The 27,944-nt window shown below is 37.1% G+C and overlaps 2 protein-coding genes across 2 annotated transcripts in view; one reads left to right on the top strand and one right to left on the bottom strand.

Annotated features, from left to right (window-relative positions):
* Positions 1 to 23,629, bottom strand: part of LOC128246877 (ubiquitin conjugation factor E4 B-like) — a 40,015-nt gene extending 16,386 nt beyond the window's left edge. The window contains exons 1-18 of the mRNA XM_052965402.1: positions 23,466 to 23,629; positions 23,186 to 23,320; positions 21,462 to 21,549; positions 21,137 to 21,206; positions 20,116 to 20,203; positions 19,250 to 19,382; positions 18,568 to 18,718; positions 17,712 to 17,859; positions 16,988 to 17,088; positions 15,968 to 16,082; positions 15,133 to 15,273; positions 14,164 to 14,280; positions 8,110 to 8,208; positions 4,850 to 4,963; positions 4,072 to 4,161; positions 1,413 to 1,518; positions 360 to 601; positions 72 to 199 (exon numbers count right to left, since the gene is read on the bottom strand). Coding sequence (XP_052821362.1) covers positions 72 to 199; positions 360 to 601; positions 1,413 to 1,518; positions 4,072 to 4,161; positions 4,850 to 4,963; positions 8,110 to 8,208; positions 14,164 to 14,280; positions 15,133 to 15,273; positions 15,968 to 16,082; positions 16,988 to 17,088; positions 17,712 to 17,859; positions 18,568 to 18,718; positions 19,250 to 19,382; positions 20,116 to 20,203; positions 21,137 to 21,206; positions 21,462 to 21,549; positions 23,186 to 23,320; positions 23,466 to 23,489 — 2,090 coding nt within the window. The 5' untranslated portion in view covers positions 23,490 to 23,629. The remainder of the gene's footprint in view (positions 1 to 71; positions 200 to 359; positions 602 to 1,412; positions 1,519 to 4,071; positions 4,162 to 4,849; positions 4,964 to 8,109; positions 8,209 to 14,163; positions 14,281 to 15,132; positions 15,274 to 15,967; positions 16,083 to 16,987; positions 17,089 to 17,711; positions 17,860 to 18,567; positions 18,719 to 19,249; positions 19,383 to 20,115; positions 20,204 to 21,136; positions 21,207 to 21,461; positions 21,550 to 23,185; positions 23,321 to 23,465) is intronic.
* A 3,577-nt stretch (positions 23,630 to 27,206) lies between these two features.
* The window catches only part of LOC128203154 (von Willebrand factor A domain-containing protein 8-like), a 35,380-nt gene continuing 34,642 nt past the window's right edge, over positions 27,207 to 27,944 (top strand). Inside the window, exon 1 of the mRNA XM_052904440.1 lies at positions 27,207 to 27,467. Within this exon, the coding sequence (XP_052760400.1) occupies positions 27,329 to 27,467 (139 nt within the window). The 5' untranslated portion in view covers positions 27,207 to 27,328. The remainder of the gene's footprint in view (positions 27,468 to 27,944) is intronic.

The raw sequence follows: 27,944 nt of genomic DNA, 5'->3' as shown, positions 1-27,944 counted from the left end.
ATCAGCAATCGCCAGCAAGTACTCCGCCAGAACGCTGTAAAACTGTAAACATCTAGGTTACAACCTCTTACCCCTTATTCACAGGATCAGCAATTGCCAGCAGGTACTCTGCCAGAACGCTGTAAAACTGTAAACATCTACGTAACAGAGACTCATCCATAATGGCAGCCTCGGCACACAGCTTGCTCTTCTGTAACCTCTGGAGTAGAAATTGTTAAGCTTAGTTTAGTTAACATTATATGGAACACTGTCATTTCCACCATGTTACACCAGAGTTTTAAATTTACTGTGCAGGATCTTCACCATTCATTTTCAAATTATCTTATATCATTCAGTTTACAAAGCTATGTAGTACAGACCTGGAACTGTTGTTTATATTTCTTCACAATCTGTCGATTGCGAGCTGCCTGGGGAAAGTGTTTCCAAATGGGCTCAGAATTCTCAAGCTCTTCAACGACCCGGGAGAGGTCACGTATCGCCCGTACGCAGCGCTGGTGTCGCTGTACCACAGGAAGGATTGATAGGTGGTGGGCATTGACAGTCAGGGTGAAACACTCGGTCGGGAATTTTGGCTCTTGCCAAGGTGGAACAGGGTCTGACCCTGCAATCATAGCCATAGTTTCAAAGGATGACAATAACGGTCTATACAACTGTAGTCTGATATCCAAATAAAGGTTAAAAGGGGGGAAAAATGGTTAGTTTGAAACACTACATTGAAAACTTCCTGGGACCTCCTGCCTAAAGCAGCTAAAGCATGACTAATTTCACCAAAACTTAATTTACCTTAAAAGCCCAGTTTCAGAAATGTCTCAATCTGTCTTGTTCATCCCCAGCTGACCAGGTGCTGTTTTTATGGACCTGATGCCACCACAGGGTGTCAAATATCCTGTGTATTGTTTACTGGCTAATTACCATTTAGGGTTGTGTTTAAAGATTAAGGGCTGTGCTGGTTATGCGTTAACTGATCAATATTCATTGATCTGAAATTTGGGATCTAGAACCATGATTATGGACAGTCTTTAATTGGAGTTTACAAGTGGTAAAACTACTAATCTTAAAGTGAGGTTTAACTAGGCCTAACACTCTGGCAATTCATTGATAATTTTCAAGAAATGCATTTATATTTTTTGTTCCCTGTTCAAAGTGATATTCGTATTTAATAGCTGAAAATGCATGAATATTAAATGATTGGTGGGTCCAAAAAGATTTAGTGCCATCAACTATCATCTCATAAAATAAATAAGAAATACCATGTTTTCTGCAAATTAAATTCTTTCAAATTAAACATTATATCATTCTTAAGAACCGTTGTTTTCGATATTTATTTATCCTTTTTGGTAAGTTAAAACAATTGTATTAATTGTGGTAATTCTTATCTGGGAGTAAGAGTGCATCTTTAACACTGTACATACTGAGCTTGTCCGTGTAAGCATCGGCTTCCTGAGATGAGAGTTTGAGTCGAGCTTCTGAGCGGAGCTTTACACGGCATTGCGGGTGAAACATGTAGTAAGGGTCCACCTAAAAATAAGAGCAGAAAATAGCCAGTGCATGGATTTATAAGAGCCTGTGAATAAATAGATATTTTTGAAATAGACTGGAAAGAAAACAGCCAACAAATGAACATTTAATTAAGAGTTTGAAAATGACTTCAGTTTAAAAATGTGTTGTTTTATCGATACATGTATTTTAACAAGAGGGCCATGATGGCCCTGTATCGCTCACCTGTAGCTTTGCTAAATAAAGTGAACATTCTGACCTATTATCATAAAGATCCAATGAAAAGTATGGCCCCTAGAGGCCACTCTTTTATTTGTCCCACTGACCTAGTTATTGACCGCGGATGACCCAATGTGGAACTTGACCTAGATTTTATAAAGATGATCAGTCTGACCAAGTTTCATAAAGATTAGGCTAAAATTGTGACCTCTATTGTGTTCATAAGGTTTTTCTAATATCTGACCTAGTGACCTAGTTATTGCCTGCGGATGACCCAATATCGAACATGACCCAGATTTTATAGAGATGATCATTCTGACCAAGTTGCATTAACATTAGGCTAAAATTGTGACCTCTATTGTGTTCACAAGGTTTTTCTACTAATTGACCTATTGACCTAGTTATTGACGGTAAATGACCCAATATCGAACTTGACCTAGATTTTATAGAGATGATCATTCTGACCAAGTTACATTTAGATTAGGCTTAAGTTGTGACCTCTATTGTGTTCACAAGGTTTTTATACTAATTGACCTAGTGACCTAGTTATTGACCGCGAATGACCCAATATCGAACTTGACCTATATTTTTCTAGAGATGATCATTCTGACCAAGTTGAATTGAGTTAAGCCTAAAATTGTGACCTCTATTGTGTTCACAAGGTTTTTCTACTAATTGACCTAGTGACCTAGTTTTTGACCTGGGTTGACCCAATATGGAACTTGACCTAGCTTATGTTAAGATGATCATTCTGACCAAGTTTCATTAAGATAAGGCTAAAATTGTGACCTCTATTTTGTTCACAAGGTTTTTCTAATAATTGACCTAGTGACCTAGTTATTGACTGCGTATGACCCAATATCGAACTTGACCCAGATTTTATAGAGATGATCATTCTGACCAAGTTGCATTAAGATTAGCCTAAAATTGTGACCTCTATTGTGTTCACAAGGTTTTTGTACTAATTGACCTAGTGACCTAGTTATTGACCGCAGATGACCCAATATCGAACTTGACCTAGATTTTATAGAGATGATCATTCTGACCAAGTTGCATTGAGATTAGGCTAAAATTGTGACCTCTATTGTGTTCACAGGTTTTTGTACTAATTGACCTAGTGACCTAGTTATTGACCGTGAATGACCCAATATCAAACTTGACCTACATTCTATAGCGATGATCATTCTGACCAAGTTGCATTGAGATTAGGCTAAAATTGTGACCTCTATTGTGTTCACAAGGTTTTTCTACTAATTGACCTAGTGACCTAGTTATTGACCCCAGATGACCCAATATCGAACTTGACCTAGATTTCATAGAGATGATCAGTCTGACCAAGTTTCATAAAGATTAGGTCAAAATTGTGACCTCTGTTGTGTTCACAAGGTTTTTCTAATAATTGACCTATTGACCTAGTTATTGACTGCAGATGACCCAATATCGAACTTGACCTAGATTTTATAGAGATGATTATTTTGACCAACTTGCATTGAGATTAGGCTAAAATTGTGATCTCTATTGTGTTCACAAGGTTTTTGTACTAATTGACCTAGTGACCTAGTTGTTGACCGCGGATGACCCAATATCGAACTTGACCTACATTTTATAGAGATGATCATTCTGACCAAGTTGCATTGAGATTAGGCTAAAATTGTGACCTCTATTGTGTTCACAAGGTTTTTCTACTAATTGACCTAGTGACCTAATTATTGACCTGGGATGACCCAATATCGAACTTGACCTAGATTTTATAGAGATGACCATTCTGACCAAGTTGCATTGAGATTAGGCTAAAATTGTGACCTCTATTGTGTTCAAAAGGTTTTTCTACTAATTGACCTAGTGACCTAGTTTTTGAGCCCAGATGACCCAATATCGAACTTGACCTAGATTTTATAGAGATGATCAGTCTGACCAAGTTTCATAAAGATTAAGTCAAAATTGTGACCTCTATTGTGTTCACAAGCAATTGTGAACAGACGGACGGACGGACGGACGGACGGACGACGGACGAAGAGTGATCACAAAAGCTCACCTTGTCACTACGTGACAGGTGAGCTAAAAAGCGACAAGGAAAAAAAAGGAAATCTTTCAGAAACTATCAAGTAGTTACTACATATGACCAATGACCAGTGAGATACTTAAATTAGGAAAATCACTCAAGTTTGAAAATGGGCTGTTTTATCAATACATGTATTTTAAGAAAGTCAATGAAAATAAAGCTATTCAGATATAATCAAGTAATATGACCAGTGCGATACTTAATATTAGAAAAATGATGGAATGCCTGTTGTTAGGAAATGTGATATTTCATGAATACATGCCCTGCCATTACCTCACAATCACTACCAGTACCTTATCGAGAGTGACTTTCATAGCAAGCTTCTGCAGCACACTGAGCAGGTTTAACATGAATCCATCTCCCGCTACATGTTTGTTGTTTACCTGGTAAAGAAAAACATGTAAACACACATTAGTACAAAAGAAAATCTATCACAGATCCAGGTTTCAAAATTAGCATAAATACGCAAGCCCTGCACATGTAAACACTTTCTTGGCTTGCTAAAATTCTGAATTTTATACAGCACGGCTTGTTCAAATATGTAATGCCAAGCAGTAGTATATAAATTCGGGCTTATTCATCCAAAACACTTATTTCGTTGTCTGTTTAGATCTCGAAACATAGTGATACCCTGGTATAATTATATATATCCTTTAAAGTTAAGAACATAAACTCATTAAAAAATAATATAATCCATGGAAGCTAGCTTTTATATTTTTATTTTTGTATGATTCGCTTGTTGAAGAAACTATCACAAAATAAGTTTTAAGTTAGGAATATAACCTTGCATATTTCAGCACAAACCTGTATTTAGATAAGAAACTGACCATTTTAAGCAAACTTCAACTAAGCCATGCAACTTTAGGATGTGTATCCTTTTTGGTAAAATTCCTTAAACCATAGGCAAAAGACTACTGATATTTAAGTCTTTCAAACTTAAATCCAATCTCCAGTATTTTTTAAGACTTAAATTAAGAAATAAAAAGACGAGAACTTATTACATCTGTTAGGCAATTGGGTGTAAGATTAATGTACACTAAGGTACATGTAAGTTTAACACCAACCACATACCACAATTTGTGATTTCTTGCCGTTTCTCTCCAAGGACGTGGCTATGTACGTCATGGCAGCTTCTCGTGTTTCTGCATTAACTAACACTGCGTGAAGGATCTTATATAACTCCTCCTATAGGGTTAAAAAACATTTTTCAAATAAAAATGTTCTGATCAAGTCCTTCATTTGCCATATATTTTATGCTTCCTCAGTCATAAAAACAAATCAGACCCAGGAGCATGTGAGTCACTTTGGTCAGTCTTCAACCTTGACCAATTTGCACAGACCTTGGGGGTGATCTTTTGATCCGAGACAAAAATACATGTTTGATTTTTTTTTCTTGCATATCCTAATTTCTACTTCTGTGTAAAATTGATGTAGAAAAGGACATTTTTGTGCATTTTCACCAAATAGGGAGTGCAAAGTTGTTTCATGACGTCATAGCGCATACTAATTTAAAAGAAACATTGACATCAAATAGTTTCGCAAAAGCCACATTTTGAAACATATTTTTTTTTTGCAACACACTTTCATAACAACTAGAACTCCGCGAGTTGATTGTGTCACCTGACGAATTATTTACTGTTGACTTTATAGCTGTTTAATTGGCATATTATTCATTTATAGACAATGATGTTGCCATTAAACTTTCAAGTGTAGGTGGCATTTAAACTGAAGGTAATAATGTTAAGCTGGACAAAAATTAACAACAAACAAGAGCTGTCACAGTATGTGACGAATGCCCCCGAATGTGACATTGACCTATGAACAAGGTCAGTACATGAAAAGTTAAAGATCAAACAAATACATAGGGCAAGTTATTTAAAATTGCCTCTGAACATAAAAAAATACCACCCATACATGACAACCCACATTCTTATGTCCTTATATTAAGCATTCCATTGTGAATAAACACAAAGTGTATCTTTCACCTTAGAGGTAGGGACATGGGTCTTGGTAGGGACATGGGTCTTGCACGTGACACATGTGGCAAGTAATTTTAAAATCTGTCCATACAAAAAAAAAGTTACAGCCCAGACATAACAACCAATACTCTGTATCCTTATATGCAGCACTCCATTGTGAATAAAAACCTAAGTGTGACCTTGATCTTCGAGGTAGGGACACGGTTCTTGCACGTGACACGTTGTCTTGGTATGTCGAACTTGTGGCAAGTTACTATAAATTCTGTCCATACAAGGGAAAGTTACAGCCCGGACAAGACAACCTACACTCTATGTCCTCATATGCAGCATTCCATTGGGAATAAACACTAAGTGTGACCTTGACCTTAGAGGTAGGGACACAGGTCTTGCACCCGACACATCGTCTTGGTAATTCAAACACATGTGCCAAGTTATTTTATAATCTGTCCATACAAGGGAAAGTTACAGCCCGGACACGACAACCTATACTGTATGTCGTTATATGCAGCATTCCATTGTGAATAAACACTAAGTGTGACCTTGACCTAAGAAATATGGACACGGATCTTGCACATGACACGTCGTCTTGGTATGCCGAACACATGTGCCAAGTTATTTCAAAATCTGTCCATACAAGGGAAAGTTACAGCCCGGACACGACAATCTATACTCTATGTCATTATATGCAGCATTCCATTGTGAATAAACACCTAAGTGTGACCTTGACCTTACAGGTAGGGACACGAATCTTGCATGTGACACGTCATCTTGGTATGCCAAACACATGTGCCAAGTTATTTTAAAATCTGTCATACTCTATGTCCTTATATGCAGCATGCCATTGTGAATAAACACTAAGTGTGACCTTGACCTAAGAGGTAGGGACACGGGTCTAGCAAGCGACATGTCGTCTTGGTAATTCAAACACATGTGCCAAGTTATTTTATAATCTGTCCATACAAGGGAAAGTTACAGCCCGGACACGACAACCTATACTCTATGTCCTCATATGCAGCATTCCATTGGGAATAAACACTAAGTGTGACCTTGACCTTAGAGGTAGGGACACGGGTCTTGCACCCCACACATCGTCTTGGTAATTCAAACACATGTGCCAAGTTATTTTATAATCTGTCCATACAAGGGAAAGTTACAGCCCGGACACGACAACCTATACTGTATGTCGTTATATGCAGCATTCCATTGTGAATAAACACTAAGTGTGACCTTGACCTAAGAAATAGGGACATGGTTCTTGCACGCGACACGTCGACTTGGTATGCCGAACACATGTGGCAAGTTATTTTAAAATCTGTCTATAATATTCTGAGTTATTGAGTCGGAATTACGGACGGATAGACGGACAGACATTGCGATTTTAATATGCCCACCTTCGGGGGTATAAAAATTAAAAAAGGGCAATAACTCTAAAAATATGGAATCAAGAGTTACAGTTCTTGTGCACTGCACTTGCCCTAAATAAGATCTATCTACCTATTAAGTTTCAGGTTGATACCTCTTATAGTTTACGATATATACCCTTGACAAAAATTATGCTTGAAAATTAACAAAGGGCAAAACCTCTAAACATATAGATGCAAGAGTTACAGTTTTGTGCACTGCACTTGCCCTCAAAGAGATCTATCTACATATGATATTTCAATTTGATACCATTAATAGTTTATGAGATATTCCCCAGACAAGTGAAAACAGGACGCAGACGCCAACAAAGGGCAATAACTCTATAAATATGGAAACATGAGTTACGGTTCTTATGCACTGCACTTACCCTCAATGACATCTATCTACATATGAAGTTTCATGTTGATACCTCTTATATTCTTTAAGATAAGCCCCGGATAAAACTTTAAGCATGAAAATTAACAATGGGCAATTACTCTAAAACTAAGAAAGCAAGAGTTACTGTTATTGTGCACTACACTTGCCCTCCATGAGATCTATCTACATATGAAGTTTCAAGTTGATAACTCTTATATTCTATAAGATATGCCCCGGACAAAACTTGCATGAAAATTAACAAAGGGTGATAACTCTAAAAATATGGAAGCAAGAGTAACAGTTCTTGTGCACTGCAATTGCCCTCAATGAGATCTGCCCTCAATGAGATCAATCCACATATGAAATTTCAAGTTGATACCATTAATAGTTTATGAGATATGCCGCGGACAAGTGAAAACGGGACGCGACCGCCACCACCGCCGACGAAGACAACACAGAAACAGACTTATGAAATATATGATATTACCTCGATTTTCTGTTTTATTCGAAATAGAAGCCAAGCTAGCGTAAAATGTTTGGGCTGATGACTTAGAATGCCAAAATGGCAATTACCCTGAGATACTGCATCCGGTGTTGTAGTGACTGATGGACCAGCCGTACATTGTCTGGGGTCAGCTGATGACCGGAAAAGTGCTTCTCCACAACCTTTGTCTGGAAAAAACAAAACCATTAATATAGGTTTTACATATATCCTAAATGTTTACACACATAAATAAGTTTTGTTCTAGTTAGGCCACCATGACCATGACATTAATCTCAAAATAAATAGTGGTCACATCTATTGGCCATAGTGCATACCAAAATTGAAGACTCTCCTCCAAGCAGTTCAAAGGTTTTTGGAAATGAAAGTGCACTTTTTGTATTTTCCAGTGCAGATCACAATGACCATGACCTTTGATCCCCAAAGCATTACCATCACACTCTGACCATGATCTATGTGCATCAAGTTGTTCAAAGATATTGTATAAAGGCACCCATAATTTTCTAGTAAGTCATCATGAAAGTAAAATAAAAAGAAGTCACATCTATTGACCATGACCAATCTTCATACCAAGTTAAGACTTGCAAAAGAGTAAGTAATTTACTTCTAAAGTATTTTTGAGAAACCGGCGCATGATTTTTAGCAAACTACATTAAGTTCAAATGTATATACAAAACTAGAAGCGCCGCAATGCGACGAAACCAGGTTTTTGTTATGGGCAATCAGAAATTATAGCCAATTAATTTGTTGTATGAGCAAGTTCAATCTGCAGCTTCATATAAGCTTTATTCACACTAAGATTCATCACTATCCATCAATTCTAACTAAGTTGTTGGGCACAAACAAACATTTTTCTATTTTTAGGAACAGTGACCTTGACCCCACCTCCCAAGCTAGCTCTTCACATAAGCTACCTTCGCTCTACGTTTCATCAATATCTATCAATGCTAACTAAAGTTATTGGGCAGACACCATTTTTAAATTTTCAGTAACAGTGACCTTGACCTTAGCCCCACCCCCCTCAAAAGCAATCCCAAGCTAGCTCTTTACATAAGCTACCCACACACCAAGTTTAATCAATATCTATCAATGCTATCAAAAGTTATTTGGTTAAAAAACATTTTTCTATTTCAAGTAACAGTGACATTGACCGTAGCCCCTCCCCACTCAAAAGCAATCCCAAGCTAGCTCTTCACATGCTACCTACACACCAAGTTTCATCAATATCTGTCAATCCTAACTAAAGTTATTGGGCAGAAACCATTTTTCTATTTTTAGTAATAGTGACCTTGACCTTAGCCCCTCCCCACTCAAAAGCAATTCCAAGCTAGCTCTTCACATAAGCTACCTACACACTAAGTTTCATCAATATCTATCAATGCTAAATTATGTTATTGGGCAGAAACCATTTTTCTATTTTTAGTAACAGGCGACCTTGACCTTAGCCGCACCCCCCTCAAAAGCAATCCCAAGCTAGCTCTGTACATAGCTACCCAATGCTAACTAAAGTTATTGGGCAGAAAGCATTTTTCTATTTTAAGTAACAGTGACCTTGACCTTAGCCCCTCCCCCCTCAATAGCAATCACAAGCTAGCTCTTCACATAAGCTACCTACACACCAACTTTCGTCAATATCTATCAATCCTAACTAAAGTTATTGGGCAGAAACCATTTTTCTATTTTTAGTAACAGGCGACCTTGACCTTAGCCCCACCCCCCTCAAAAGCAATCCCAAGCTAGCTCTTCACATAAGCTACCTACACACCAAGTTTCATCAATATCAGTCAATGCTAACTAAAGTTATTGTGCAGAAACCATTTTTCTATTTTAAGTAACAGTGACCTTGACCATTTTTCTATTTTAAGTAATAGTGACCTTGACCTTAGCCCCTCCCCACTCAAAAGCAATCCCAAGCTAGCTCTTCACATAAGCAACTTACACACCAAGTTTTGTCAATATATATCAATGCTAACTAAAGTTATTGGGCAGAAACCATTTTTCTATTTTTAGTAACAGTGACCTTGACCTTAGCCCCACACCCTCAAAAGCAATCCCAAGCTAGCTCTTCCCATAAGCTACCTACACACCAAGTTTCATCAATATCTATCAATGCTAACTAAAGTTATTGAACAGAAACCAATGTTTGACGCCCGCCCGCCCGCCCAACGACAACCTCATTCTAATAACCTGGTTTTCGTTGAAAACCTGGTTAAAAACAAGTCATTGGGGAATTCCCTTTGAAAAACGGATCAATATTATGCGACTAAACTTTAAATAATTTGAATAGCAGTTTCGAAATAAGATCTCTTTTAACATTTATCTCATGACAATATTGATCTTCCAACACAAGCAGCTCTTGAATAACAAAGGAATGATTTAAGCATGGAAATTTGGAATACGAAATTAGTAGACGTAAAGTTATATAATTGCAATATACATATTCTGTGATATAAGGAATAATATTTCATGGGAACCAATTTTAAAAAGAACTGAACTATAGATAGTGATAGGGAGAGTGAGAGACTGTTTTCCCTGCGACTGTCCCAGGTGATGGGGGATATCGGGGTCAACAGCTCAGTGACTTCCAGGAGGAGGAGAACATACCGGATGCAAGAGACATTGTCAAATATTGATGGCGTTTTGAGAGATGATATTCTTACTACATATATATTTGGTAGTCAGAGTGAGGCCACGACAACACATGGGATGAACTCTGATACTGACAGCTTGTTCTGTGATGGCAAAATAAATGTGGCTCTTGATTGGAGTGAGTGGCAGTTTGGAAAGCCAAATCTTCTAGTGTTAAAGAATGATCTCACTCCTCCTCAACACTGCTACTAGCAGAGAATGAGAAGTGACTGCCGACTTCCAGCATTAGAACCTGAGGATATTGATGATATACTAGATGTAGAGGGGAGAGTTATATTGACTAGTACTATGACTAAACAGGAGAACTTTGAGAGGAGCTTATCTAAGTCCGGTAAAATATATAGACATGGCCCATCAATTTCAGCTGATAAAAACAATGACAAGGTCTGGGCACACAAATGTGGCCAGCTACCCCAGGAATGCCAGTTCATGTTCCACAGACCACGCCCTGGACACTGGCCCAAGCCTGACACATTAGCCAGAGCTAGGGAGGTTGGAGTCTTCCTAGTGCCACAGGGCTACACTGAGAGCCCAACTAAACGTGATCCTCCTAAAGGATTATTGGTTCCTTCAAAGTAAACTAGTTATCCCTATTCAAAATGGCAGTGGAGTTTTTCAACTCCATTGATGGAACGAGATCGAATGTTTGATTTTAGCCCTGTTCAAGTTCAAACATATACACTCACCAAAATAATTAGGAAAACTTTATTTAAGCCTGAGTTTGATGATAGATTTAGCACTTTTCACATTACAACTGCAATGATGTTTACAATAGAAAACTATCCAGCTGAGATATGGAGGGAAGACAATATTGTGAAATGTGTGCGTCTACTTTTGAAAACAATAAAACGATGGGTCAAACAGAAATATTATCCCCACTTTACAATCTCTGGAGTTAATTTATTTGTGGGAAAGTTGGACTTTTGGGAGCTTCCAAAACTATGCAGCATTATTTCCAATCTCATCAACATGAAACTAGTGCTTGATCAACACTCCTATGGACGAAATTGGTTTTAGATTGCAACAATGTTCAGGTGTTGCAAACATACCACATCAGAAAGTGAGCACAAGAACCCAGGCCTGTAGTGCTTTTCTACATAAACTACTGTTAATGGAAATATATGACCATAAATTGAACAATTTGATAACAGTTGATACTTCAGTTGATGGCAATGTAAGCCAATTGAATACTCTAGAGAACATGTCTGATAACCAAAGTGACCTAGAACAGGAAGTATTTTCTGGGCTGACTCCATTCCAGCACAACATGCTTGCCTCCATGCTGGCTTCAAGGTGCATGGAGCGTGGACAACCAATCACAAAAGATATCTTTAACTTGTATCAGTTTTCACTGGCCTCTGACCTTATGTCCAGTAAGTTAAAGTTTGCCTCCATGTTGTACTGTGCATGGCAGTATGATGAAGCTGCAGAAGTACTGACCCACTGTGAAGGACTGCTGGGCCTGAAGTGTGGCATTTGCTGTGCACATCAGGAAAAGGATTATCCAGAAACAAGCTCCGAGTTTAAAAACAAATTGCTCATCAACTCCAATACAGAGATGCTAAAAAAATACACAACGATGTGTTTACGCTTCACAAACGATGAAATATTCTGTGTTCCACAAGATCTTTTAGATGAACTGTTCAGTATAGAAGGTGACATTGACCGATATATTGACTGTATCCCTTTCCTGTACTACCTTCAACAACTCACCTACGCGAAACTGGAACAGACTATGAAAGCACATATAGCCTTTAATTACCTATTTTGTTACAAATCACCAAGCCACAAAATCATAACCTCGATCATGCTGGACAGCCTGACAGGTTTTAACTTCGAGACTGGACCTTGGGATGAATGAAAAACACTTAAAGCAACTTTGCTACTTTTTATACAAATGCTGCCATTGTTTCTAATAAATATCACTTTACCATTTCAGTACATATGTTTTAAGTACTTGTATGTGTGTTTTCATGAGTTATTTAATTAAGTATTAGGCAGATTGTTCAGAAATTTGTTAACATTAACGTCAATGTTGTTAAAGGGGCTGTCTCACAGATAGCGGAAAAAAAGAAAATTGTCGAAAAATGACATAAACTTGGCATCGATGTGTACAATGCATTGAAACTTACTTACTAAAGTACCACATAGTTTACAATTTATCAAAGTTCAGCAGTTATTTCGTATTTTTCCATTAAAAAAAGTTACTGGGTATGTCTACCAGGTAGAATTCATTCCTTATGCGTGATTGGCTAGTCGGTGTTACCACGTGATATTACCAAGGTAGGTTTATAGCTTAATTATGTCATCTGATTGGAGTAAGCCTTAATAGCTCAGTAAGTAAGTCACTGGACTTCAATTTTGGTGATGCGGGTACAAACCCGGTCTCCGACACAATTTTGTTTTTACATTTTGGTACTTTTTTTTACAGTTATGATATCAAAGCGTAACACATTCTATTAGATAATTGTCCTGAGATTCGTTACAGTAAAAAACTTTTTTTGGTGCCAATCTGTGACACAGTCCCTTTAACACTGTCCAGTTTGGTGATCTCATCATTCTATAAGCAAATATATGCATGTGTGTGCAGATGATGTCAGCCGGCTTGAAGGTGAAGCTTGTGATATTGTAATATAATTTAATATATCAATGTTTTTTTCCTAATTGATATTTCCTATCTGATTAAATGATTGTTTGATATATTACTTTATTGCACATAATTGTTATTTATGATCGCATCATTCACATGATTCCCACTTTTTATGTACAAGGACAGCAGATTTTAGGGAGGCAGGGTTTTACACATTATTGGTGTCAATATAAACATAACCATTCACTACCATGTGAAATTGTTTAGTTAAAATACTTTGAGGAATACAAAAAAATATGAAAAAAACAACAATTTTATAGCTGAACTATAAAGCAGATTAGTAAAAGAATGCAGGAAATGACATAAATTGCAGGGTACACCCCACCATACCCACCCCATTAGTTAGTCCCTGGCAATGGGTTGAAAGATACTGCACTTGATAACTATATGCATTAAAACAACATTTACCAGAATTCTTATTTGGTTTTAAAACAATCTTTTTCAGACAAACATTGACTTCTTAAATTCAAGTCTTCTAAAAGTCTTAGAATAACTAAATGAGAGGACACAGGACTTTGATATAAGTTTCCCAAAATTTCTACTGGATGATGTTACCCATAAAGCAACACTTGTATTTAAAATCAATACAACTGCATGTATGAAAAAAATAAAATAAAAAAGCCTATCTTCCATACCTGTTTTTGAAAAGGATGTTACCCTAATCCAACCATTTTTTTGGCCTGGGGCAAATTTACTCCAAGGGAAAACGTTGATCTTTTAGAATAACCCCGTACAGATTAAAAAAGAAATGTCAGTTTTTTTCTATAAAAAAATACAATGGCAAGGTAAAAAGTACCTAATGATAATTATCTAACTTTGTACTCACATTATCCTCGGCAAACACACCAAGTGCGAAGAATGGTCCCAGGAATGACAACCTGGCCACCTCCATACCGCCAGCCTGGCTGAACACATCTGGTAGCCAGTTAGAAAGTTCAACCATCTGTAGGTAAAAAGAGAACCATTTATGATAGACAATGGATGGTGTAACAGTATATAAGGGGTGTATAGCCACTTCCATACCCCATGACTGGCTGAACACATCTGGTAGCCTGTTAGAAAGTTCAACCATCTGTAGGTAAAAAGAGAATCATTAATTATAACCAATGAATGTTGTAAAGGTATATAAGAGGAGTATAACCACAAATTGAGGTTAAAATATTAACTGGCCACAATCAAGATGGAAAGGTATACAGATTGATAAGGGTCACTTTATATCAGCTAGACCTTTGTCAGCAAAAGCAAAAAGCACCATGTGCACTGCTGAATAGAAATACGGAATCAGTTCTGTGAAAGGTTGTAAAATTGAATATCAAAGCGCTTTTATGAACATTGAACTTATTTTGTTTTTTTGGCTACTCATGGTAAACATTTGTGAAAGGTCACTTCAATTTAAGTTTGCCCTTGACCTTTGACCAACAGACTTAAATCTCGCACACACAGTCACGATGTGGTGAACATGTGTGCGAAGTTAAAATCCACCGATGCATGGCTAAGTAACATCCTAGACAAGTCAAATTACAAGAAACTTTGACCAATGCCTTCATAAAATCTGATTTCAGAGTACAGATTTTGTATTGGTTATACAGGAGATAAAACTCTAACTCATCCAAAGATACATGATTTTGGTGGATCCGTGTGATTTGACTTACATTCTGTTGGTGCACTATGCTTCAAAAACCTAAAATGTCTTAGAATCTTAACAGAGCACTTATCAAAGGGGCTTTGCCCGAGTGCCACTATAAATAAGCTTACACATAGATATACAGGATGTGATAGCTTTCAAGAAACTTACCAGGTTACAAACAGGCCTGGCTGGCCCACATTTGATCTCTACCAGCTCCGACAACACTGCCACCACCTCGCGATAGTCATCCGTGTCCAGGGATAATGTCTGTACGTATCGATGTAATGACTGTAGTAATGGCTCAAACACCTGGTATAAAGGAAAATCAATAAATGGACAGATAATTATGACCAAACAGATTAACATGTGTGCATGCGGTGATAAAGACTTGCATTTGCAGATAGGTATTTCACTCTTGCGCACAGGGGTCAGAAATTGGTTCAGGGTGAGCAATATTTGATAAGCATTTAAAGAGCTGAATTTTCTATCTTCTGTACCCTGTGCGTAGGAGAGATTTACCTTGTTAAACATTTTTAGTTTGTTAAAGATGTCAAAGTTACTTAAAACTATAAAAAGTAATGTTTCTTGTAATTTCTGTATTTCAAGTTAACATGGTAATACATATATGACACACCTAGATTATACAAGTAAATTGATGAAAATATACCTAGATGAAAATATACCTACTTGCCAACCACCTCAGAAGAGAGCCAATACTTCTGTGCCTACTGAATACAATTGCTTTAAATCTGCACCCAAACCCCCATTCCCTACAGTTTATACAGGATATGATACAGCACTGGTCATTTTTCACTTTTGTACACGAGGTAAAAATCCACTTAAAAAGCCACATACCTTTCTGAATGAGTCTATACCCCCATAAGTGCTGAACATCAACTCTTGAGGAACCCTCGTTGTAGATTGCATGGGTAAAAGTATGGCTACCGCCAAGTTCTTTTTGGTATCAGAGATAGAAAAATCTGCCCACTTAAAAAGCACATACCTTCCTGAATGAGTCCTTATCCCTGTGCGTGCTGAAGACCAACTCTGTGATGAAACCCCGGGGCAGGTTGTGTGAGAGAAGATATGGTAACAATAGGGAACTGGCTGCTAATGACCTGTAAAGTATCATTTTTATTATGATATTCCCAAAAAAAATATTTCTTATAGCATTCACATATTTACCAGGGATGCGTTTCAATAATGATTTTTGTCGTAAATTAAAATTATCTTAGTGTCCTAGTTTCATTATTTTGTTACTTATTTGAGTGAATTGAACTTGAGCCAGCATTGAAAATGAACACGAAGTAGAGTAAATAAAACTAAGCGATGTACATGTATAATAATTGCTAATCTTTATACAGATTTACGATTATTGAAGTTACAACTAAAATCCTTTAATGAAACGGCCCCCATCTATTATTGACATGCTTTATAATATTTATGTCGGTGAATTGTTTTGAATACGTTACTTTGTTATTCATTCATGGAGACTGTGTTCACAAAATTGGGAAAATTATAATGATTTATTTTGGTGAAAATGGACACTTTTTCTACAAAAAGAAACAGCAGAAGGCAGTAATTTGCACAAAGAAAAATAACTGAATGTGTTTTATTTAGAAAAAAAATACAGAGTAGTAAAAAAATCATTCATGTGTAACTGGATATTCGATGTGTACATAGCGGCACTTATACTGTCTCGCTATAGAGCTAGCTTTTATAGCGATGCAGTAGAGTGTCCACTTGCAGAGCGAGAGGTCGTGGGTTCGAACCCAGACAGGTGCACATAGCAATTTGTGCAGTCTGTTACACACATGTGGCAGCCATCTTGGTAACTAGTATCGTCACCTGACAATTCATGAGGTCATAGCATGTGCAGACAGGAGCGTTGATTTTATCTGATGCCAAATATATTGACAGCAAGGTTTCCTGTTTAAATTGCCTAAGGTAAATATTGCAGTTGTTTTTTAACATTAATTTACTCTCCCTAAAACACAACCCCCTTCCCCACTCCCTCACATACCTAGGTTTAGTAAGCGCCCCCTGGAGAACAAGTGAAGTATGACAGGCACACTGGTGTCTGGCCGACGCCAACATGTCACTCATAGGTGGAACACTCGCCCTCTGTAACCAACACAAGTTATGTAATCTAAATGAAAACATTAAACCAGGTTATATCCATTTTCCTTGTTTAAAGAACTAACATTTACATTTGTTTATATGTTAAATAAAACTCTCTAGTTTTTATCTGTCTACAGTGTGTAATGGATATGGTCCTAGACTGCAGACCTAGAGAACCCAGGTTCAAATCCTGCTTCTGGCATAATATTATCATCTACTTGTTACCTTTTGCTGTGTAAAACATGGTGAAATATATATAACAAGACAAAGAAGAAATTAGATTAATAGTATAATAATGATTATGTTTTTAAAGTCTTAGGTTTAGAAGAGGTCTGGTCAAAAATGTGATAAATTGTGAATTGGACACACACATTTTAACATCTACATCTTTTATCATCAAGTATCAAAATAAATCATTGCAAATTAACAAGCAGATTTTATAAAGAGATCATTACAGTAACTTATAGCTCTACACAGATAGAATACTAAATGAGCTTGCTTCAGTTTTGAAGAAAAAAGATTAGCAATGCGGACAGACAAGATTGATTGATAAGGCACATGCTATTTTTGTGGGTGGCCCTTATATTGGCTGACTAGTCTACAAATATCACAAGAAATCTTCCAACCTTAGGAGCAAGTCTCTCTTCTCCCGCGACCCTCTCATAACTGTCAAGGAGATAGTTGACCATTTCCACCTCCTTACACTGGGGCTGGGGCATCTTACTGGTGAATTCCCTTCGGGGTGTGTCTGGTGTCGGCATCATAGGGCTTCCTCTGTGAAATGATAAAGAAATCAATTATCCATCTCATAATTTTAAAGGTATTAAGTCTCCTTTTTCAAGTTATTTAATAAAAAATGCCCTTTTCAAAGTTATATATTCTTTAATTATACAAATTTCCTTTATCTTGATTATGATGAAATACCTTTTAGTAGCACTAATTAACAAAAATATGCTGTAACTCTCACTTTGAGATAGTTACATGAATATGAATTTCCCTACAGTAAAAAAACAATATTTTTTTAAAACTTCAATTTATAAGTTACCTGCTTAGCTGCAATACCTAGGATTTCCCAAACACAGAAAAACCAGAGTCCCTAATTTGATGGTTTTGTTAGGGACCATACAAACTTACAGTGCAAGTCTGTAACTCCCCTACTTAACTTTTTTAAAGTAAAACCATAAAAGGGGACCAGATAGAATTACCTGACCCTGATTTGTCAACCTTGAGGGTCTAAGTACCCTCAGCTGCTTAGACCCTCAGCTGAAAATTCCTAAGGAAATCCCTAATCAAGGAGAAATATCTGGTAAACTTCTACATATTTTATGATGTATACACCTACCCCATAGGACTAGAGCCGTACTGTTTCATAGGAGAACTTTCTGGTATAATGTCAACCTTGAAGGTCCATTGACCTTAAGCTAAAAACTACTAGGGGAATCCCTGGTAAACTTTAACTTATATTATAATATAAATACTTACCCCATAGGACTAGAGCCATACTGTTTTATAGGAGAAATATCTGGTGTAATGGGCTTAAGCTGGAGTACGGGGTTTATGTCTGAGTCCTTGATTTTGAACAGCACTTCCATCACAGTCTGGTTAATCACTTCTTTCTTGTCCACACACTCTCCTGAGAACGGAAAGTAATCAGTTACATGCCCATATCATTAGCAAAATAACGGGGTTTTGAATTTCTTATCAACAGGTCAGATAGTATGACATTTAATTGAGATGAGTATAAGGAATATGAGTTGAACATGTAAACCACAGTGTTCTCAGTATTTAAGTCGCCTCTTACACTGTAGCATGGCTAGATCATAGATGAACAATTCTAATTTATATTAACATCAGATATTCCAAACAGAACTGTTTCAGACCTTTATGTGAGAGAATATCAAAACAATCAAGGTTGTTCCATGTTAGCGCAGTGTTTCTCACTGAGGCGTCCAAAATTTGACTCTCAGCATGGGAGTATGAGTATGGTTTGTTGTCACCAAGATGGCTAAGTGTTGTTTTTTCAGGTACTCAAATTTCCCCATAGAAACAAAACCACACTCTTGTATAACATTATGCCAAATGAGTGATCAATATTATGCTGTAATAACGTGCTTCACAATCCTAATATGAATAAGTTTAAACCAATTATCCAGAACTCAGTTACCTTGTGAGAGCGTCTCTTCAAGTTCAGGAAGGTGTATAGCGGCAGGGCTGGGTTCCTTGAACGACACTTGGAACACTCGGCAGATAGAGTTTATCATCTGTTCCTCACTTGCCTCAGAGCCAATACTGGCATCCTAGGAGATTCAAGATATTTTCCAGAATGAAAATAAATATAATATTGTGTTCATGTTACATAGTGTATGTAAAGGAGCATCCTAATGTTTGCACTATTTTAGTTCTTTCATTTTAATCTGTAAAAGTTTGTCTAATACAATAATGTAGCCTTTTTAATGGCTGTTTATTTTAACAGAATTCAGTAAAAGTTATGGGTAGTAATTTCAGGCATTATGTTGGCCCTTCTTCATCCCACCAACATAGTTTATGGTAACATACAGCTTACCTTTGAATCATTGCATACATGACTTATAAAGACACACACTGCTACCGAAAATCAAATTTGAAGGACCATTGAATTAGACTGATCAGGCAACTCATTTTTTAACATAACAGCATGGTTTGATTAATAAATTCCACCTTTAAAAAGCACATTATCTTGTGAATTAATTGCTCAATATTCTACAGAAAAGTATTTCTCAAGCAAAAATGTACTTGTGTATCAACTTTTTTTTTAATTGGACGCGAGTACAATTTTTTGCTGTATAGTCACTTTTCTACATATTAACACTGAATTTCTTATCAACATAATCTATAAGAGAATGCGCTTTTAAAAAAGTAAGAGATATAAAAACATGCAATGTAGCTATGTCAAAATGAAATGAGATTGGGAATTTGCTGTAGTATTTGTGTGATATTGAGGCCATGTCTTATGGGGAACCTGACTTTGGTGATTTATTAACCCATACATACCCTCCTACGTTTGACATCATGCTTCATCTCCACTTCATCTACCTCCATTGTCTCAATGCCAGAATCTACATCCATCTGAGACTGGCTTCTGTGAAATAATGGCTTTTTATATTTCTGATATTGAAATATTCTTCAGAGGAATTTATTTATCATAAAAGCCTGATTTATCAGCTGTTAAGGCCTAAAAAAGTAGACAGATTGTAAATTTTAGCAAAAGACCAATAAAAATATGAGCTGTCACAGGAATGTGACAAATGTTCCCGAAGCCTTATTTGACAGCCAATAGTATATGGGCCTGCATGGTTAGCTAGACTTGAGTTTGTGACTTATTTCTTGATGACCTAACCTACTTTCACAAAAAGTTTGAAAATATTGATTCGTAACAATTTTAAATAGCACAGCATGCACATGAAAATGATAAGTCACTCAAGATTGAGTGGATGTCAACTCATCTTTGGGCCTAAGCATTCTTTAGTTTTTGATAAGAAATAGATTTTCAGCGGAAGGTCACCACAAACTTGACCTTTGATCCACTGACATCAAAATCATATGGTTTCATCTGCAGGTCATTACCAACCTGCCTACCAAGTTTGAGGTCTCTGGGCCTTAGCCTTCTTCAGTTACTGATGGGTAACCGCGGAGACAGACAGTCTGATTACTATATGCTGCCCTTCAGGGGCATAAGAATATAATTATATATATTTCTTCTTTTTTATTGGTCTACCACTCGGTCCAAAGGGATAATCAGCTTTGCAAATACGAATGTAAATCTGATTTGAAATGGAAAGAAGTGGTGTAATTCAATTAATTGCCTTGCAATCATGTATTTTTTTAAAACCCAACCAGAAACAAACCTCTTTTTTTGAGGCCTAAATTTTTTTTATTAATATGTTTATCTTCAAAAATAGAGAATGCGATCACAAAACAACTTTTTTATGGTTGACATGAGGAAAGAGGTAAAATACCATCAACTGGCTATATATAATTCTTAAACAGTCAAATTTTTACTAGTTAAACTTACTGTTTCTCTGAGCAGTCCATTTCAGAAGAAGGTGTATGCAATTGTGGTGTGCTGTCAACTCTTAATGACCCTGAAATGCACAAAACCATGTTCTTTACATTTAATTGCTGTAACAAGGGCAGGCACCATTTTCAATATCTGCATCAAAGAGTATATATACACTAAGGGAAAATGGCAACAAAAATTAAAAGCAATTCTAGTAATTCATTGAGAACAAATCCAATATTAAACACAAAATTTATTAATAGGAGAAACTTCCTATCACTTTAACTAAATTTAGCAAATGCTCTGTCCCTGAAAATATGCCTTTGTTGAAAGATCCTACCTGGAGGGGTCCTGGTGCTCGGTGTTGACATGACTGAGCTGGAAGAACTGTTAGATGCCTCACTCACCAGGCTGGGAGGGTTCACAGCCTTAAAATTGAATGAAAATGTTAATGATTATCAGTTACATTTATGGCCATGTATTCAGTCATATTGTGTTTCTGACGTTTGTATATAATTATGCAAGCCATCTAAGGCCAGCCCCACAGTTGTGGCTAAAGGTGATAGGGGCAGGAGTCCCTTCTTTATATTCTGGATACTTACTTTTGTTACAACTCACAGTGCATTAAGCTCAAAGAAGTTCAGTCAAATATATAATTTTTAAGGGCTCACTCATATCCCGTTGTCGATGAAACCCAGATTAAGAAGCAAACCAGGCAGTGACATTGGCTAGGGATACGAGTGTGGTGAAATCATTTCAAAATCTGACCATCAATGACGAAGTTATAGGCAGGGTTCGAATTTAGACTCGCATACTCGCAAAATGCGAGCGACATTTACAAATTGCGAGTGACTTTTATTCAAGCTCGCAAAATTCTGCGAGTGACTTTTTCTAGACCACAAAATGTTTAAAGGAAAGCAGAATAAACATGAACTTTACTCCGCTACGTAGTCGAGTGTCAACAGCCTATAAGTGGCATGTTTACACTGCCAGTATGAAGAAGAAGACAGTACGGAGTCACGCTCTAGTAAGTTTTCAAAAATAGAACAAATTCGGAAAAGGCCGAGTTTTATCTTGAATCTTTCCGGGATGCTCCGAGGCATGCATTATACAAAGTGAATACGAATGACGTAATCACCTAGTTCAATCATTGGCTAAATTTAGGGCTTTCGCGCACTATATGTAAACCCCATCATCCTTTGAATATATTTTCGCCCAACTGTCAAAATGAATAGACTTCGTCGATCGATATATTTCATGGTCCAAAGTATCCACGCTACATTTACTGTTGCTTTTTTTTATTTGAAATCTATAATGTTATTGATTTTAATACTTACAGACTTAATGAAATCTGTAGCGTGCTTGTCGAATGGGTATTAAATTACCCGATGGCAAGGGTAAATATACAAAGTGAACAATGTCAAATTATTGGACAGCTTTGTTATCAAAAAGCTGCCAGCATCAGATGAGTCTTCCCATACCCACCAAATAGAATAAGCCATCAACAAGTTCTAGTAGTCGAGTCACTCAAGATTGATACTTTTTAATATTCATAATATGTCTTAGGTGTAAATTTCTACTTTAATTAGACAATATTATAAGGGAATAAAGTAAATAATAAAATTGCAAGTGGATTTTTCATTTTGCGAGTTGCTTCAAAATGCACTCGCAAACTTTTGCGAGTGCTCCTCAAAGTTAAATTTGAACCCTGATAGGCCAAACATGAACACTTATCATCAGAAAGGTTTATATCGGTGATCATAAACTTTTTAAAGCTAGGGTCCCAGGACTCACGCATGACATGTCATCATCTTATGGAGGTCACTTTTGCCAAAAAAAATATAAAAGAAAAAGTTATGGATGGGACAATAATGCAGGGCGGACAGATGTGACATAATGCTTGATTCCTATATAGCCCCCAATTAACTGGGAATATCAAAACATAGAATTCCACAACGCCAAAGCTGATGCTGACAATAATGCCTAACAAAGTTATTTTCCTGAGGCAACACAAAAGCTGGCAAGTCTTGAAAAAAATGTTTTGCCAATCTATTTCAGCTATACCTCATCCTGAGCTGGTGTCGAAGCAGTGTTAGCTTGTGCATTCTCTATGGAAGGGGCAACAGGACTTGACTGAGCGGGGGGTGAAGACGATGACCCTCCATTGCCCTGAAGCCTCGCCAACCTCCTACGCCGTACCTTTAATCAGTTAAAAAAACAACAACATTAAACTTTACCTACAATTATTATCAAATTAATTATTCTCGTATAGCTTGAATTATTTTTTACACTTGAATGATTGTTTGACAGAAGAAAAAAACAGAGAAAACAGCTGATGAATTACCTCGTCTTGAGTTAATTCATTCATGATTTGGAATGAAAAGTTGGATGTTATGGGCTGAAAATAGCCTGATTTATGAAATTTCTATTATGATTAGTGAGCCGGTCAAATCATACGCATATTATTTGTGTGTTCTGAATCAAAACAGTGACAAACAAAAAGGTTGAAACGTCTGGTTCACCCGGAAGTAATTACTTTCTAAAACCTACACCCAAAGGTAAACTTTGACAGTAGTTAGACAAAACGGCAATTATATAAACGGCCAGTAAGACATCTCCCTCAAACTATACCTTTGTAGTGTGTGTGTGTGTGGGTAAGAACCAGCCGCCCGGTTGGCTCAGTTGGTTAGAGCGCCGTGCTAGTGTTCCGGCGGTCGTCGGTTCGAGCCCCACACCGGGCGCACTTTTCCTCCCAGGTTTACTTTACTGGTGGCAGCGGTAAACGGCAGGAGTGCCTCCGTCGGCCTTAAAGGTTAATGGGGGGGAGGAGTGTAGTGTGTGTGGGTAAGAACCAGCCGCCCGGTTAGCTCAGTTGGTTAGAGCGCCGTGCTAGTGTTCCGGCGGTCGTGGGTTCGAGCTCCACATCGGGCGCACTTTTCCTCCCAGGTTTACTTTACCTTTAATCTAAATTATCAATCTTATCTCACTTAATCGCAAATATCCTGTTACAATCTCATTTCAGATCCCTCATGTCACTTACCTGTAAGCAACTCCTTGCCTAAAATAAATTCTTAAAATATTGATGTGCACCTTTTCTCCCACCTCAGATAAGTAGATCCAATAATTTAACCATGCTAGATATTATTTTCTCCCACCTCAGATAAGTAGATCCAATAATTTAACAATGCTAGAAATTCTTATCTTACCCACGGGCGAAGATAAAATGCCCGTATGGAACTCCTTTTTTATTGTCATCACTTTGTAATTACCTCCCTTGTTGAAGACAGTCGTCTGTAGAATCATAGAAACTTTGTCTTGTGGCGATATTTAGAATGCTAATTAACTATTTCTCGCTTCAAATGTCACCATAAAACAGTTTTCACGCACCATTCAAGAAATAATGCTTCATTCTCCTTATAACTATTTAAAAAGACCGATTTGACTATTAACATTAACTGGATCACTGCGCGGATATCCATCACAACCACGTGCTATCGCATATCCATACGCAATTATTTACACAAAGAACAAAAAAGTTCCAGCAAAAAATACATTTTTACTTAATTTTGTTTAACTGAGGTGGGAGAAAAAGCATCTACAATAGCCGCTCGTGTAAGATAGGTTCATCCCGACCCTCGCGCAGGGTGTTTTGCGGAAACTCGGTAAACCTCGTTTCCGCAAAACACCCTACGCTCGGGACGGAATGAACCTTTCTCCCACCTCAGATAAGTAGATCCATTAATTTAACCATGCTAGAAATTCTTATCTTGCCCACGGGCGAAGATAAAATGCCCGTATGAAACTTCTTTTAATGGTCACCACATTGTAATTACCCCCCTTATTGAAGACTGTCGTCTGTAGCGCATCATGGAAACCTTGTCTGGTGGCAATATTTAGAACGCTAATTAATTATTTATCGCTTCAAATGTCACCAAAAAAAACAGTTTTCACGCACCTTTCAAGAAATAATGCTTCACTCTTCTTAGAACTATTTAAAGACCGATCAGACCATTTACATACTCTGAATCACTGCGCGAATATCCATGACAACCACGAATTAATGCATATCCGTACGCAATTATTTTCACTAAGCACAAAAGAGTTCTGGCAAAAAAATACATTTTTACTTGATTTTGTTTAACTGAGGTGGGAGAAAAAAAGCATCTGCCATAGCCGCTCGTGTAAGATAGGTTCATCCCGAACCTCGCGCAGGGTGTTTTGCGGAAACGAGGTTTACCGAGTTTCCGCAAAACACCCTACGCTCGGGTCGGAATGAACCTATCTTACACTCTCGGCCATGGAAGATACTTATAATCTTACACTCTCGGCCATGGACGATACTAATAATCTCATCTCACCACACCACAATTACCAAAAATATTCGATTTGAACAGCTCAACTCACTTTATCATTCTAAATATCACATCTTATTTCATGCCACTAGCAATTCTAATTTTACCCAACCCACCAATACCTTATCCAGTATTGTACGATCTCATCTAAATTCACCTCACCTCTCCTCACATTGACTAATTATCATACAACTCATTAAACTTCGTATCACTTAAGTTCACATTATATTACTAACCTTAACCTCATATTACCTCATCTCATTTAAAAAAAAAGCTTGTCCAATATCATCCAATCTTACCTCTCTCACTTCTTTTTATTGCATCTCAACTCATCTCACTCCACTTAATTTCATCTCATTTTACGTCTTGAGACCTCATCCCAATTCACTTCACCTCAACTTATCCTTATCCATCTCAATTATTCTTATCTCACGTCCTCGTACCTCACTCTCATTTCACATCAAGTACCTTAAAACACCTCACCTCATCTCAAACTATATCAACTCGCCGCATCTCACTAGATTTTACCTCAGCTCATATCATCTTACGTCAGCTACTCCACTTCCTCACTTCATTTCGCTTGATCTCATCTCACCTCTTATCATCTCACATCATATAAAAAACTTACACCATCTAATATTAACCCATATATTTCCCCATATCGCACAATTTAATTGTACCCCACTGAACCTGAGTCTGATAGTAACTCATCTTTCCTCGCATCAGCTTATCTGTTTTGATATCATCTCACTTTACCTCATTTTAGCCGACAATTTCTTCATCTTTATTTCATCTAATTTCATTCCATCACGGCTAATGTTACCCGTCATATAATATCACAACACTTTACCTCAGTTCAGTTCATCTTACGTTATCTGATAATTTCTTTGTATCTCACCTCACCTTAATCCACGTCATTTCGCCTCATCTTTTCTTGCTCGACATGACTTCATCTCACATCAGCTAATCCTATCTGAACTCATCTCACTTTACCTTAACCCACATCACATCACTTCACCTCATTTCACCCTATCTCACCTTATTACACCTTACCTCACCCCATTTCACGTCATCTTTAATATTTTCAACTCACTTGAACATCTCCCCTCATTTCATATAATATAATCCTATCTAACCCAATCGCACTTTACCTGACATAAAATCACCTCACTTCACTTCAAACAACATCATCTCACTTCATATTACCTCACTTCACATAATATCACATCAACTGAGGTATTCTTATCTCCCTTATCTCAAGTGGTCTCATCTAACTCACACTTCACCTCACATTTTCATACTAAGTAATATAAAACCCTTACCTAATTTTACATCATCTGAACTTACCACACCACATGCTAGCTCGCTCACTCCCCATACCTAACCACTTTACATCAATCTCTTTAAGTTACGTTCCTCATTAAAGCATTTGACATCAACGTCCAATACTTCCAAAGTTCTAGTTACGGTATAGTACAGTAGCAATAAATTCCCTTGCTTGCCATATGAATAAAAGGTTCAGTATAGCTGCTGTACATTATGTATTTGAAAATTTATTTATTCCAAATGCATATATATACATTGTACCATTATTTTTGGTATTTGTTTCACTACGTGCCTGTGTAAGCACGAGTTATCGTGCATATGATATGAGAAATGCTTTAACTAATGGTGTTTGTTAACCGTTTTAATCGATTAACGTCAATCAAGACAGTCTGTCAAAGTCACAATTGAGAACGACACATTTCGTGACAGAACGTCCTTTTATTTTAATTGACTGTTTTATCAGTTTACACTGACCTAATAGTGTCAACACATAGGTATGAGCCGGGTGCACTCGGTCGGTAGTTGACATATGCTGAAGGTACTCCGAATGAGCGCGGACAAAAGTCTGCGTCGCCTCTCAAACTTGCATGGCCTGTGGGTGGGGCAGGGAAAATCTCCCAGATCTCTACAGATTGAACCATGCAGGTGCTGCTCTAATACTGTGAAAGGTAAAAAAAGGAATTTCCATCAAGCCCTATTTTGTCATAGTTTAAACATGATACTACTTTGGTATAGATGTAGTAATAATTTATTTTTGTATTTTGTTCTCCAGTTATGTAACTTTCTTACTTTGTGTACTGTTTTGAGTGTCCCAGTTGGTTCATGTATCCGTTTATTTCTGATAATATCAGTATTAATGTCTAGTTATTTTATTAACATATTTCAATGATTTGAGTTTTTTTTTTTTTTGGGGGGGGGGTAGTCCAAATAATTGTACGTTGACAGATTTTTTTTAGATTTTTGATATGGCAAATCCTTCACGTACAAATTGTTTAGTATCAAAAGTGGGTAGTCGTTCCGATCAGGATTCCGGGTTAAAGCATATAGCGTCTATAAAATATCATAAAAACAAGAAATATTACCAGATAATGTTATATTATATTTAGTTCCGTACACAAAAAATAAATATCCAACTTCTAATTATG

Source organism: Mya arenaria, chromosome 9 (genome assembly GCF_026914265.1).
Source record: "Mya arenaria isolate MELC-2E11 chromosome 9, ASM2691426v1".
Classification (NCBI taxonomy): domain Eukaryota; kingdom Metazoa; phylum Mollusca; class Bivalvia; order Myida; family Myidae; genus Mya; species Mya arenaria.
The sequence above is the reverse complement of the archived record's forward strand: the minus strand, read 5'-3'. Positions and strand labels throughout refer to the sequence as shown.